This window comes from Raphanus sativus, chromosome 2 (assembly GCF_000801105.2).
Source record: "Raphanus sativus cultivar WK10039 chromosome 2, ASM80110v3, whole genome shotgun sequence".
Taxonomy (NCBI): domain Eukaryota; kingdom Viridiplantae; phylum Streptophyta; class Magnoliopsida; order Brassicales; family Brassicaceae; genus Raphanus; species Raphanus sativus.
The window spans coordinates 36,673,070-36,688,001 of NC_079512.1; the positions used below are offsets into that span (position 1 = coordinate 36,673,070).

The following is a 14,932-nucleotide window of genomic DNA, read 5'->3' on the forward strand; positions in this document are numbered from 1 at the left end:
CTCATGTTCTTTTCGCCAAAACAATGAAAACATAATAGGAATTCGAATTTAGGCGCACATTATTTTATTTTCCTTTCTTTCATTTGATGTGGAATTTATGAATTCCCCATGATTTTACATTTACAAGTAAAAAAAAGACAATTATAAACCCAAATTCAAGTTTGATACGTACATAATTTTAAGCAAATTCAAGTGTTTTAGATTTTCAAATATTCTACAAACTTAACAACAAAAGAATAGTCTTTCATTCCACATTTTTTCCAGTAAAAATGCACTTTCTTTTCCGAACATAAATGTAATCTGTACGGTGCAAATTTATCTACAAATCCTTTACTACACCATCAATTAGACCTGTTCTCTTTGAAAAGTCAAAAAGGGTCTGGAAAAATTTAAGAACATGTTTGGTTAAAAAGAGAGACCCACCCAAGTGGTCGGATCTGTCCAAAATAGTCTGTGACGACGGTCATAAGAGGGAGAAGGATAAAAAGGAAACGGATTTAAAGGAAACGGCACAGACAGGTTTTTTATTGATTAAGACACTCTTACACAACCTTCTCTCTGTTTCAATTAATCCCCCCAGTTGTCGCCTTCCTCTATTATCATAGACCCAATTCAAACTTTCATTGAATGTGAGACAGATAGGCAAACACACACACAAACCCAGAGTTCTCCAACCCCTTTCAAAATAATCCAAACATTTCTGCTTCCGACCGACCCAGTTCTGAAACTCGTCGGAAAGTTTGGAACTTTCTAACCCCAAACAGAATTCCGGTCTGAATTCGTCGGGAAAGTTTGAAACTTTCTAAGTTGTTCCTCTGTTTGATCTGATTCGATTATTCCTCTGGAACCTCCTTCAACTTCTCGGGTTTTGCGATGAATCTAGGAAGAGTCAGTTTCCATCTACAGATGCAGACCGTTCACCTGACAGAGCTCTGAGATTTGTCTGTTTGCATCTTTTAGGAATCTTTCTTTTGTTTGTTTCTCAGATCCATTGACTTGATCCACACACAAAAAAAAAGGTTTCCATCTTTATAAAAAAAAAAGGTTTTAGTGTGTTAAAATTCTGGGCTTTTAGCCATGAGAAGAAGGTTCTTCATCCTCTTCTTAACAACATGTCTGTCTCTCTTCCCTCATCCTCTACACGGCGGTGTACCCTACACCGGCAGCATCTCTCCAGGCTTCGAAGGATCTCAGATGAACTACATCAACAACAACGGTATCTTCCTCGAATCCAACAGCTCAGCCTTCGGCTTCGGTTTCGTAACCACCCCAGATTCCGTCACTCTCTTCACGCTCAGCATCGTCCACCAACCCAGCTCGAGACTCATCTGGTCCGCGAACAGAGCTTCCCCTGTTTCGAACTCCGACAATCTCCAGTTCGACAACAACGGAACAGTCCTGCTCCGTACAGAAGGAGGATCCGAGGTCTGGAAACTGGACAATTCAGGCAAAAACGCCTCGAGAATCGAGCTCCGCGACTCCGGGAACCTCGTGGTCGTCTCCGGCGACGGAGCTTCGATCTGGGAGAGCTTCGATCATCCTACGGATACTCTGATCACGAACCAGGGTTTTAAACAAGGCATGAAGCTCACCAGCAACCCTTCTTCTTCTAGCAACGTCACTTACGCTCTCGAGATCAAATCAGGAGATATGGTTTTATCCGTGGACAGCTCGGAGACTCCGCAAGTGTACTGGTCCATGGGGAACGACAGAGGAAGGATCATCGAAAAAGACGGTGTAGTGACTTCGTCCTCTCTCCTCGGGAACTCGTGGAGGTTCTTCGATGAGAAACAAGCTCTGTTATGGCAGTTTGTGTATTCGGATAATAGAGATGATAACGCTACTTGGATCGCGGTTTTAGGAAACAACGGTGTGATCACGTTCTCGAATCTCGGGAGCGGTGTCTCTGCTGCTGATTCTTCCACTAAAATCCCGAGTGATCAGTGCGCGACGCCCGAGCCTTGCGGGTCTTACTACGTGTGCTCCGGTAGCAAAGTGTGTGGATGTGTCTCCGGTTTATCAAGAGTTCGGTCTGATTGCAAATCCGGGATCAATACTTCTCTTTGTGATAAGAAAGACAATGGCACAATTCAACTTGTAAATGCTGGAGACGGTGTCGACTACTTCGCGCTAGGGTTTGCTTCTCCCTTCTCCAAGAAAACAAATCTCGATAGATGTAAAGAGTTCTGCAACGGTAACTGCTCGTGCCTCGGTCTGTTCTTCCACAACAGTTCTGGTGACTGCTTCTTGTTTGATTGGATTGGGAGCTTTAAAGCCTCTGGAAGCGGAGGCTCTGGTTACGTCTCTTACATCAAGGTGGCTGCTAACGGTTTGGGAGGTGGAGATAACGGAGAAGAAGACGGTGGGAAACACTTCCCGTATATAGTGATTATCGTCTTGGCGACGGTTTTCATCATAGGTTGTTTGATCTTCGTGGCGTTTCGGATTCACAGGAGGACGAGAACGAAAACGCTTTTGGATGGTGACGAAGAACACAGCTCGGAGGAAGATAACTTCTTGGAGAATCTATCGGGGATGCCTATTAGGTTTTCTTATAAAGATCTTCAGTCAGCGACTAATAACTTTACCGTCAAGTTAGGTCAAGGAGGGTTTGGTTCGGTCTACGAAGGGAGTTTACCTGATGGTTCGCGTTTAGCCGTGAAGAAGCTTGAAGGAATAGGTCAGGGGAAGAAAGAGTTCAGAGCTGAAGTTAGTATCATCGGAAGCATTCATCATCTGCATCTGGTGCGGCTTAGGGGTTTCTGTGCAGAAGGAGCTCATAGGCTTCTCGTGTACGAGTTCTTGGCGAAAGGTTCGTTAGAGAAATGGATATTCAGGAGAAGAGATGGAGATATACTGTTGGATTGGGACACAAGGTTCAATATAGCGGTCGGAACAGCGAAAGGTTTAGCTTATCTACACGAAGATTGCGACGCAAGGATCATCCATTGTGATATTAAACCAGAGAACATTCTTTTAGACGATAACTTCAATGCCAAGGTATCTGATTTTGGACTAGCTAAGCTTATGACACGAGAGCAGAGCCATGTCTTCACAACTATGCGGGGGACAAGAGGCTACTTAGCTCCTGAATGGATCACAAACTACGCGATCTCGGAGAAGAGTGACGTATACAGCTATGGGATGGTGTTGCTAGAGCTGATAGGAGGAAGAAAGAACTATGATCCGTCAGAGGCCTCGGAGAAGTGTCACTTTCCATCTTATGCGTTCAAGATGATGGAAGAAGGGAAGCTTTTGGAGATTGTTGATGGGAAGATGAAGAACGTTGATGTGGACGATGAGAGAGTTCAGAGAGCGATGAAGACTGCGCTTTGGTGTATACAAGAAGATATGCATTTGAGACCGTCCATGAGCAAAGTTGTTCAGATGCTTGAAGGAGTTTTCCATGTGGTTCAGCCACCGTCTTCTTCCACTTTGGGCTCGAGGCTTTACTCGAGCTTCTGTAAGTCGATCAGTGAGGAAGGTGGTGGTACGTCGTCTGGACCGTCGGATTGTAACAGTGAGAACTATCTATCGGCCGTGAGACTCTCCGGTCCGAGATAGCCTAGTGTTTTAGTGTCTTCATATTATACGTGTTTTTAGCTGACATTACAACCATGTATTTGATTGTATATTGTTGTTCTGTTTGAAACATTAGTGTTCTCTATTAGTCTCAGTTTTGTAATGTTCCGACTTGTTTACATAGATTAAAATGCACTACTCATGGATTATTTACTTTCTTTGTAACATTAGTGCTCTGTTTCCATATTCAGTTTTGAAACCTTCTCTCTTGGCCAGAATGTTTCTAACAGGACCAACTGTTTTTCTTCTTTTCCTTATCCGATTCTCAGCGTGAATCACAATCCAAACATTTACAAAAGAGATAATTGGTGTACGTGCCCCATCCACTACGATAATTAGGAATTTACCAGCTCACTTGGAAACACTATTTCCTTTCCCGTTTAATCCCTACAGTCTATCAGCGTAGGCACTAGTAGATTCTGGCATTTGTCAGCCAACTTTTAGCAATCGTAGCCTTTTGTTTCAATCGATGCTGCTGTTGAATTAACTTCCTTTCCAAACTCATTTTTTATTGTATTAAAAAATAAATCGCTTTCAGTTTCTAAAACAAAGCCAGAAAAAATATTCTTCCAATATGTGTTTGTCCTAGATTTTTCGTTTTCCTCTCTGACACAAAATCGAAGAAACGTTTTCAGTCACCTTCTATGATTCTGGTGGCGGTTGACTCCCCGGCGTCGCTTCTGTTCTCTTCTCTTCATGGCTCTCATCATCTCATGCCTCTGTTGCACCGTACTTGAACGTCGCTCCGTCGCCATTCCGCCTCTCAAGCTTCCTTTTTCATCTCCTCTGCTCGAATGCTCGTCCCTCCGCCACTACTTCGTCTTTTCATTATTACGTTGCTGTCTCCTCTGTTTGTTATGTCGTCGCTGAACTACCCACGTACCGTTTCAGTGTCCATTCTGTTCATTCCTCGGTTGCTGCTGCTACTTGGGTGTGAAAGTGTCACATCTGCTTAGTCCAAGTTTGGGGTCACCGGATCTGGTCAGTTTAAGATGGGGCTCACCAGATATGTTCTCCCCTCCGTCGCAGCGCAGCTCCTCTGCCATCGAGACAATCCTCTCTCTGCGCACCACTGCAAAACCCTATCACTTCTCCACAGCTTTTGGAGATACACACCTGCCGTTCTCCGGAGGAGTTAGAATTATTCGTAAGTTCTCCTTTACTAAGATCATAGCCCTTGATGAAAACCCTCCATTTTCTGGTAATTTTGGACACTGTATATAGTTGTACGCGTTCTGAAGTGAAACAGAAGTATGAGATATGTTTTTTGTTAGGTTGTATCTGAGATGTTAACCATAAATAGTAGTATATGTTGATAATGTGTTGTGTATACGTTAAGTTGCTTTTGTACACGTTAAGTTTTCTGATATCTATGTGGTAGACTAGTCGATAATCCCAATAATATTTAGCTAGCTTTTAATCATTAAATCATTGTTATATTTTCATTTAGAATTTAACAAAGCATAGTAGCAGTTAACCCACTTGCTTAACCCTTCACCATTTTATGTGGCTTTAATATTTCTTTTGGTCGTTATCAACTATTTTTTTGTAGGTTTCTGTTAAGTCCATGCTCGATAACCCAATCGAAAATTGGGTTGATGGTATTGCTCGCTAAGAAATGTTTCAGAGGTGGTGTAACAGCAGCTAACCTTTTAAATATGAGGTTGGAGATAAAAAACTGAAGGAAAATGAAACTAAAGAGAAGCACGATAAAGAAGCAGTTGTTAGTCAAGTTCTCGAGGGATTTGAATCTGTAAACTTAGCAACATTTTCCTCCATAATAAAACTCCATGAACATGTACTATTTTTATCTGTTAATTGGTACTCTTTGAACAAAGTTTGCTTATGCATTTAACTAGATTATTTAAAAAGAGAACATTTGTTGTAATTATTTTGTCTTTAAATTTTTTGGTAGATTTCTACAGAGTTTGTGTAAAGTATATCAGTGTCGGTAAACATCTTCACTACCCGCTAACTTATGTTTTAACGGTATTAATTTGTTTGACAGTAAATAATTTATGTTTCTTAATGTTTTTCCACACATGATTTGTCTAAAAGCATATATCAAGTGCAGTTATGGTTAAACACATTTGTAATCTAACCCAATTTCCATTCACAAATATCAGGAATGTGCAAAATCCTAGCAGTCTGTTATTTGATAACTCTATACGTTAATGATAAAATTATAGTTAACGGATACATAATATCATAACAATATTATTTTGTATATAATTAATTGTGTTTCCACCTTGTATATCATAATCTCATTTCCATTCACAAGTATCAAATCATTTGTTAGTTGGTATTTCTCTGCGTAAATATTAACATTTTATTTAACGATTACATATTAACTTAACTATATTAACTTAATTTAACAAGTATCAAACCATTTGTTAGTTGGTATCTTTTTGCGTAAATGTTAACATTTTAGTTAACAGCTACATATTAACTTAACTATATTAACTTAGTAATAAGTAATATTTAAGTGGAATAAACGCAGCCAATAATATATACAGTTAAATGTATTTATGTAACGAGAGTTGGCTATAGTCTAGAGGTTTGTGTTATTATTAATGTTGGAGAGGATGCGTGTTCAATCAGGGAAGAAGAAGTTTTGGTTATTTTTACATCATTTACCGAATATTAATTTACGTAAATGCCATCATCTTCTTCCTTTATTCTGTCGCAAACAGAACTCTAATTCTGTTTTTTTTTTCTTTTTTTTTCTCACTATTTCTACTTGCTTTCAATAACTTTTCTTATATTTATGTCCAAATATGATATATTTAGATAGAAATTTATGATTTTGAACTTCCAATTTAGAAAAGAAAATTCAAAACTTTTTATGATGAATTCAAGTTTTTGGACAAGTTGGGGCAAAACACCACGGAGGTTGAGTTATGTTTCGTCGCTGATTAAACAGTCCTAGCCAGCACGCTTTGGAACAAGGCCCAGAGCAATCATGTGATCAGAGCTCACCTACGGTCTTGCCTACGCCTGCGCACAGGACCCTACCAACTGCTGTGTCAGTACCAGCAGGATTCTTGTGTCAGATACGAAGGGGTGTTTTCGACAATCCAACACCCAAATGGCACTACATTGTTCGTTTATTTCACATCATAGCCTAATTGCTAATTCAGACCTCCATCGAGGGTATTCACCTTAATGTCTCTTTACAAAACTCCATTTATTTTTGGTTTGATTCTTCTAACGTGTGTCGAGGTTTTTGCCACATAAACAAGCAAAAGAAAAAAAAAAGAAAAACAAGAAAAGCAGGGAAGCCATGATGAGAGTGTTCTTCAGTGTCCTCTTACTCTGTTGATATTCTTCTCGGATCCGCTGCTTTGCCTTGCAAAGGACCCGTACATCGGGAGCATCTCTCCAGGGTTTGGTGGATCTCCGAAGAATTACATCAACAACGACGGTATCTTACTCGAATCCATCAACAAAGACTTCGGTTTCGGTTTCGTAACAACACCAGCTTCCGTCACTCTGTTCACTCTCAGCGTCGTCCACAGAAGCAGCTCTAAACTGATCTGGTCGGCGAACAGAGCTTCCCCTGTTGCCAATTCCGACAACCTTCAGTTCCAAGACAACGGGACTGTGGTGCTGCGTAGTGAAGAACGAGGATCAGATGTTTGGAGATTGGATAATTCAGGTAAAAACGCTTCAAGAATTGAGCTACGTGACTCGGGAAACCTAGTTGTTGTCTCCGGTGACGGAACTTCGATCTGGGAGAGTTTCGATCATCCTACAGATACTCTGATTACGAGTCAAGTCTTTAAAGAAGGCATGAAGCTCACTAGCAATGCTTCTTCTTGGAGCAACATGACTTACACTCTCGAGATCAAGTCAGGAGATATGGTTTTATCTGTCAACAGCTTGACACCTCAGGTGTATTGGTCCATGAGAAGTGAGAACGGTAGGATCATTGAGAAAGACGGTGGCGTAGTGACTTCATCGTCTATACTCGGGAACTCGTGGAGGTTCTTTGGTGAGAAACAAGCTTTGTTATGGCGGTTTTTGATTACAGACAATATAGATGATAACGGTACTTGGATCGCGGTTTTGGGAAGCAACGGTGTGATCTCCTTTACAAGTCTTGGGAGTGGTGTGTCTGCGGCTGATTCTTCCATTAAAATTCCAAACGATCAGTGTGCAACCCCTGAGACTTGTGACCCTTACTACGTTTGCACTGGTAGTAAAGTGTGTGGATGTCTGTCAGGGTTATCAAGCGTTCGGCCTAATTGCAAAACCGGGACCGATACTTCTCCTTGTAAGAAGACCGAGAACAATGCAGCGTTGTCTGTGAAACTTGTAAATGCTGGAGAGAGGGTTGACTATTCCGCACTCGAGTTTGCTTCTCCTTTCTCCAAGAACACTATTCTTGATAACTGTAAAGATTTCTGCAGCAACAACTGCTCGTGCCTCGGTCTGTTCTTCCAGAACAGTTCTGGTAACTGCTTCTTGTTTGATTGGATTGGAAGCTTTAAAACCTCTGGAAGGGATGGCTCTGGTTTCGTCTCTTACATCAAGGTGGCTACTAATGATTTGGGAGGTGAAAGCAACGGAGATGGCAATGGGAAACACTTTCCATATATAGTGATTGTTATAGTCTTGCCGGCGGTCTTTATCATAGGTGTTTTGATCTTCGTGGCGTTTTGGATTCGTAGGAGAACGAAATCACGTTTGCTTGCTTCTCAAGAGACGACGACTCATAGCTTCGTCAACATACTACCTTGTACGTCCATCCAATTTTCTTACAAAGATCTTCAGTTAGCTACGCGTAACTTTACGGAGAAGTTAGGTCAAGGAGGGTTCGGTTCGGTTTTCAAAGGAACGTTACCAGACGGTTCTCACATAGCCGTGAAGCAACTCGAAGGAATAGGTCAAGGCAAGAAAGAGTTCAAAGCCGAGGTTAGTACAATCGGTAGCATTCATCATCAAAACTCGGTGCATCTCACAGGCTTCTGCGAGGAAGGGACTCACAGGCTTCTCGTTTACGAGTACTTAGCGAAAGGTTCGTTAGAGAGATGGATATTTAGGAGAAGGGATGGAGATGGAGATGGAGATATACTACTCTTAGATTGGGACACAAGATTCAAGATCGCGGTCGGAACAGCTAAAGGTTTAGCGTATTTACAGGAAGATTGCGAAGCAAGAATCATCCATTGTGATATTAAACCACAGAATATCCTCTTGGACGATGACTTCAACGCCAAGGTATCTGATTTCGGACTAGCTAAGCTCATGACACGAGAACAGAGCCATGTCTTCACAACTTTGCGCGGTACGAGAGGTTACATGGCTCCCGAATGGATAACAACCTACGCCATCTCAGAGAAGAGCGATGTTTACAGCTACAGAATGGTTCTTGTAGAAATAATAAGAAGACGAAAGAACCAAGAGTCGCCTTTAGCGAGTTCCAATTTTCCTGCTTATGCTTTTGAGAGGATGCGAGAAGGATTGCTTATAGAGGATGTTGATTGGGATATGGAGGAGGAGGAGGAGGGTGTTGATGTGATGAATGATGAGAGAGTTCAAAGGGCGATGAAAACTGCGTTTTGGTGTATACAAGAAGATATGCATCTGAGACCGTCAATGAACAAAGTTGTTCAAATGCTTGAAGGAGTTTTTCCTGTGCTTCAGCCTCCGTCTTCTTACACTTTAGACGTGAATCGTTACACGAGGTTAAAGATGAGATTGATCAGCGAAGAAGGCGGTGGTAGAACTTCATCACCGGTGTCTCATAGCGAGCTGTCCGGTCCAAGATAAAGAAACTTATAATTGGATTTTTTTTGTTTGGTATATTGTTGTTCTGTTGTAATAATAGTGTTTCACTTAGTTTTCCTTGCTACTCGTTTTTTGAGGGGCCTCTATCTGTTTACTTGTTGATAAACCGACAAGTTTGGAAATGTAAAAGTTAGATTATAATTATATATCTGGAATGGAACATGTGAGTTCTGGATGTTTTGTTTATATTTTTGCCTTAATTTAGCTGAATATGGAACCATAATATTTTGCATTTACTACTTACAATATTCTAATTGTCTTCTACCTAAACTATTTATGCAAAAACGAATATATAGTTTTATACCCATTTGATGAAACTATATATTCGCTCATAAATAGTTTAGGTAGAAAACAATTGGAATATTGGAAGTAGTAATAGGGTAGCTTATATGTTTTGTAAGATCAAAATGATGAATAAGAAAGTACTGAGGTTTGAGTAACATCAAGATAGGAATGGTGTCACAGTTGTACCAGTATCTTTACACTAATCGCTGGACCAGCTATTCTCTTAATGAAAGTGGTTTTTGTGTCTAATCACTTTGCTTCCTCTTTAATCACTCTCAGTGCTATATAATCATACTTGCCACTTTCTACTAAAGAGAATAAGTTTTCAAGTGAAAACTAGTGTGACTCGTTAAACTATATATAATCTTTTCATTTCTAAATGTGAAGTGTGATCTACAAAAACCTTGAGATAAAACTAAGTACGAACGCATGATGCCCGAAATATAACGCTTGACATTATGGTAGAAAGAAACGAGTAACACCTCCAAAGCTTCTTAATTGACTTTATAATTGTTAATTAGCATAACTAATAAACTACTAGTTCCAGTAAGTAATGCTACTTTCATTTGGTTTCTTAAATAAAAGACTTTAATTTGAATTAGTTATCTTGGCCTACCACAAGTTTTTGGTTGGATGTGTACAAATGTACATGTATTTAGCTATGATCACCTGTATTTTTTACTATTTTGCATAAAATGGGGAATGTTGTACTTTATTAACTTCTCATTACCTGTATAATCCATATCTGAATATTATTGATTGGTCAAAAAAGAAGTAGCACATATCAATATAAATGTATCATCATCATCATATTGGTCTACAAGACAAAATCAATCTGTATTTAGATGTAGTTTTACAGTCATCAAGCTGTATGTAGAGGTCATGTGTCTTAAGTAGTCTTTTCAAGGTATTATTTTTAGTTTCGTTGTTACTTTTGAAAAAGTATGTCCTTCATTTAAAAACCATTCGAGTCACGTATACACTTAAATAACAAATAGTGCAGATTCCATGAGCTGGCTTTAATATTTCTGATGATTAAAAAGATGAGTAAAGTTCCCATTTAAGAGCAAATTATGTTATAATAGTGTGGGAATAGCATGGTTCACCTTATTAAAGTGACCCATATAGATTGAAATATGTATATAATAATGAACGAAAAGTTTATACAGTTTGATTAAGAAAATATGAAAGTTCCTTTTTATTTGTTAACACCAATGGATGTTGGAGAAGGTCACGTCTTTCTCATTTGTATGTAAACCAATGTGTAAAAAAGTAACCTAACCATATCCAAAACCCCTTAAAATCCGGGTTTCTTTTTATATTAGCATATGTTAATTTGGACTTGTTTTCCCACATATGTTTTCTTCTATTTTTGGCCAACCACTTATGCCTTTTAGTTTTTAAATCCAAAGCTTCTTTATATATTCTTAAAATATCCCATCCAAATTCAGTTAGTGGATTTTACTCAAAACTCTAAGATTACCCTATGCAAAGATGTGTGAAAAGACTCAAAGAGTAAGCTAAATAGTTTAACATCTTGAGAGTCTTGTGATTTTATCATCTATTTATTCACCATTCAAAGAACGTTTCAATCCGTTGATGATTATCTTTTGTTGTTATATATATAAATATATTTATTTACTGATCTTCCACTGTCTTGATATATAGTTTTAAACTGACCAAAATTTAACTCAGATTGCTTCAAATAAAAAGAGAGTTTCAGCCGCGTATGGTTTGTTTTTTTCTCTCACAAGTTGCATATGTCTTCTAGTTTTGTTTAAAAGAAAAAAGAAAAAAGTCTTCTAGTTATTGACTTGTAGTGTAGAAAAAGAAAAATATTAAAATGATTTATTAAGTTTTAACAGTGGAAAATACTATTAGTTCCATAAAACCTCCACTCTCCCCATCAGTCCCACGATTTAAAAAAATAATAAACCGCCGATTAACCGTAATCTCACTGATGACGTGGTAATTAGATTAGTCGCTGTAATAAATATTAAATGGGAGTTTTGTCATTTTTCTCTCTTCACATAGAGAAATAAACAAGAACAAAAAAGTTGTGTAGACAGAGAGAATCCATCCCTCACAAAACCCAAAACCAAAAAAAAAAGCAGTCAAGAACAAATCGAAATCTCAAGCTCTATGAAACCTCGTCTTCCTTCGTCTTCTCCCTCTATTTTACCTTCAATGGATGCTTGATTTGCTCTGGTAACTGCGTTTGGTGGTGAGTAACACGTGCTCTTCTAGTTTTCTTTTTGTTTTTTGTTTCTTCTTTGTTTGGTTGCTGTGGAAAATGGCGGAACTTCTGATGAATCTGAGGAAGTTATCTATTTTCGATGGCTTGGTCTAGAGTGTCGGTAGATCCAAAGTTGAAGCTGCCCACTTACCTATTTTACTTCAGTACCCATCACTAGTGAGCTCTGTACCACAAGATTTAGCCTTTTTCTGATTTAGATTTATTTTTTCTCTGATTTGTTTACTTAGATCGATTCTGGAACTAAGCAGTGAGTAGGGTTTTCTGGGTTTTGGGGAAAGTTTTAAACTTTACTTGCAAGGCCTGGAATGTATGTATTGTCTACGGATCCATCAATTCATAAACCCTAGAAAAGCACTTTGGTTTGACTTTGTGTAAACATCTTTGTTCGCTGTTGATTGATTTACATTACAATGCTCTTCTGTTGTTTGTCTCTTCACTTACATCAGTGTTAGTTCCATATTTGTTGTTTTGTAGTTTACTATGGATCCTGAAAGTATCATGGCTTCTGCTGATGGGACGGACTCTGCTCTTGCAAATGGTGGTTTAGTAGCAGTGGAAGATGTTGGTATTGAAGGAAATGGTGTTGATTCTGGGGAGACCTTGGATACTGCTTCAGATAGTCAGAATGAGAATTCCGGAGACAGTTTCAATTTGGATGCAGTTAAGCAGTCCAAAGAGGCAGCAGCTGAGGTTTGTAACTCCTGGGTGGTTTGTCTACTCGTCCTTTAGAATAAACAGCTATGACTAACATTTGTGTGTTTTGTCTCTTTTACTATTTAGGGCACACAAATTGAAAATGTAGAAGATCCAAAGCATGTTAAAGGCGAAAAAGCTCAACGGAAGCTAAAGCATGAGAAACTCCCAGGTGGTAAGAATGTTCCATCGGTACATGTCAAAAAGACCAAAGGTGCAGTTGCTAAAGTGGCAGCACCAAATGGTTCTGTTGCTCCTAATGCACACACAACAAAGTCTCTAAAGAAAACATCATCCAATGGTAGAGCTGCTCAAGTAACGGAGGTAATCATCCCTCAGAGTTCGCTTCTATGTTTTATTTGCATATTCTTGTATGATCTGTTTTCTTTTCTTATTTCTGGTATCTTCGTTTTCATATCAGCATGGAAAGCAAGACTCTGCACCAGCAGAAAGCGCCACCGGGTACAGACATTGGTTATAAGTCTTGTCATTAGTATCATTTAGTCTCTTAGCAATCCTTGAAACCTGGAGATTTGTTTTCTCTCTTTGATACAGGGACAAGGTGAAACCAAAGCCTCAAAAGAAACAAGCCAATGAGACATCTGAAGATGATACTCAGTCTTCCAAGTATTACTTTCACCTTTTTATATATACCATCTCTTCTTTCTTGTAGCAAGCTGAGGCATTTCTGCAATTTTGAGTCTCAGTTTTAACAATTTTATGTTGATTTTGACTTTCTGGTTTCACAGTAGCCCCAAGGCAGACGATGGCAAACCTCGTAAAGTTGGTGCACTTCCAAATTATGGATTCAGTTTCAAATGTGACCAACGGGCTGAGAAGAGAAGAGAGGTTTGTGTTGCTTGAACTTCTGATTCAATATACCTGTCCTCTCTCGAGAAACATGTTTTAAAAATAGCGATGTTTCTGCTTTCTCATGGTGCAGTTCTATGTTAAGCTTGAGGAAAAGACTCATGCGAAAGAAGAGGAAATTAACAACATGCAAGCCAAGTCCAAGGTTAGTCTTCTAAGCCCTTCTTCTTTTGTCATAGTATTCTGGACCTATTCTTGTTAAAAGCAAAACTCCCGGTTCGCTCGCTCACAGGAAACAGAAGAAGCTGAGCTTAGGAAGCTGAGGAAGAGCTTGAACTTCAAAGCCACACCCATGCCTAGCTTTTCTCAGCCGCCTAAAACAGAGTTAAAGAAGGTACTTCTGCTCTCTACTCAACCAGGATGGTACTTTTATAATGAAGTAGTAATTCTCTTTGTTATTTACTTCCCAAGTAGATACCACCAACAAGACCCAAATCTCCAAAACTAGGACGAAAGAAGACTGATTCTGAAGAAACTCAAACCCCTCGCCTCGCTAGGCTGAGCCTAGATGAGAAAGCCTCTAGGGATAACCCAGCTTCTAAGGGAACTGTGGCAACAGTTGATCTCAAGAAGCAGCCGTTGCGCAAGTCACTTCCAAGATTGCCATCTCAGAAAACAGCTCTCCCTGATGGAAAACCCGCCACAACCTCATCAAAGGGGAAACTTGAAATAAGAAAGAAGCTTGAAAAAGAAGCAGAAACCCAAAAGCAGTCTTCAAGTCCCATAGAAGAGGAGGTAGCACAAGTTACTGCATCACCCGATGCTGATGAAGAAGACTCGCATGAGACTGTATGTCCAAGGATGGATGAAGACAGAGCAAAGTCCATTGAGGTGTCTGAAGCGGTTGCAGTTGAGCATAAAGAGCTCTGCGTTAATTAAGGAGGACAAGAGGAACTTGAAAGCATGTAATAGTTATATATATATTCTTCGACCAAAACTTGTTTGAGAAGAAATGGGTAAAAGAGTGAAAAGAGTCATGTGTCCGGTTCTAAAGCTTGCTGCTTTTAAATATTTCTTTGTTTGAGGTTAATGTTTTAAATCTTTTATGTTGTATTTTGATGTCTTTTCCTTTTATTTTTGATACTTTGATTCCTAAGAAAAGTGAATATTCAGGAGATTTCGTGCGGTCGTCTGTTTTATTTCTTATCTTTTGTTATATGTGCCACTTCTTTTGTTTCATAACTGGATTATGTCTTTGATATTTGTTCATATAAACAAAAAAGGTCTTCATTTCCTGTTTGCATAAAAATTATTTGCAAATTGCAACTAACAAAGTTTTAGTTTTATTTCATGTATGCATTGACACAAAAAAAAACAAGCGTTGAGCATGACGTCTCTGGCCACCATTGATCAATAATTGATTTTTATTTTTTGACAACCAATAATTGATTCTATCCAGAGCCCATGGACCAATCCCAATTCACACCTTTTCTTTGGGATATCACAATAATG

At 39.1% G+C, this 14,932-nt stretch overlaps 3 protein-coding genes across 5 annotated transcripts; all 3 read left to right on the forward strand.

Moving 5' to 3' along the window:
* The first annotated feature begins 512 nt into the window (after positions 1-512).
* LOC108838963 (G-type lectin S-receptor-like serine/threonine-protein kinase SD2-5) lies at positions 513-3,749 on the forward strand. Its single transcript, XM_018611814.2, has one exon. The coding sequence runs from the start codon at positions 1,078-1,080 to the stop codon at positions 3,562-3,564; it is 2,487 nt and encodes an 828-aa protein (XP_018467316.2). The 5' UTR covers positions 513-1,077; the 3' UTR covers positions 3,565-3,749.
* Positions 3,750-6,670: 2,921 nt separating this feature from the next.
* LOC108842398 (G-type lectin S-receptor-like serine/threonine-protein kinase SD2-5) lies at positions 6,671-9,550 on the forward strand. Its single transcript, XM_057004371.1, has 2 exons — positions 6,671-6,735; positions 6,825-9,550. Exons 1-2 carry the CDS (start codon positions 6,671-6,673, stop codon positions 9,355-9,357), a joined length of 2,598 nt encoding a protein of 865 aa, XP_056860351.1. The 3' UTR covers positions 9,358-9,550.
* A 2,138-nt stretch (positions 9,551-11,688) lies between these two features.
* LOC108842399 (protein WVD2-like 5) lies at positions 11,689-14,597 on the forward strand. 3 transcript variants are annotated; one of them, XM_018615298.2, is made up of 9 exons: positions 11,689-11,884; positions 12,370-12,607; positions 12,698-12,934; positions 13,032-13,072; positions 13,166-13,237; positions 13,360-13,459; positions 13,554-13,625; positions 13,713-13,814; positions 13,895-14,597. In XM_018615298.2, exons 2-9 carry the CDS (start codon positions 12,398-12,400, stop codon positions 14,357-14,359), a joined length of 1,299 nt encoding a protein of 432 aa, XP_018470800.2. In that variant the 5' UTR covers positions 11,689-11,884; positions 12,370-12,397; the 3' UTR covers positions 14,360-14,597. The 3 variants fall into 3 exon arrangements, with proteins under 3 accessions (XP_018470800.2, XP_018470799.2, XP_056859502.1); XM_018615297.2 differs by having other exon boundaries at positions 11,690-11,884; positions 12,392-12,607; XM_057003522.1 differs by having other exon boundaries at positions 11,690-11,881; positions 12,392-12,607.
* Positions 14,598-14,932: the final 335 nt, after the last annotated feature.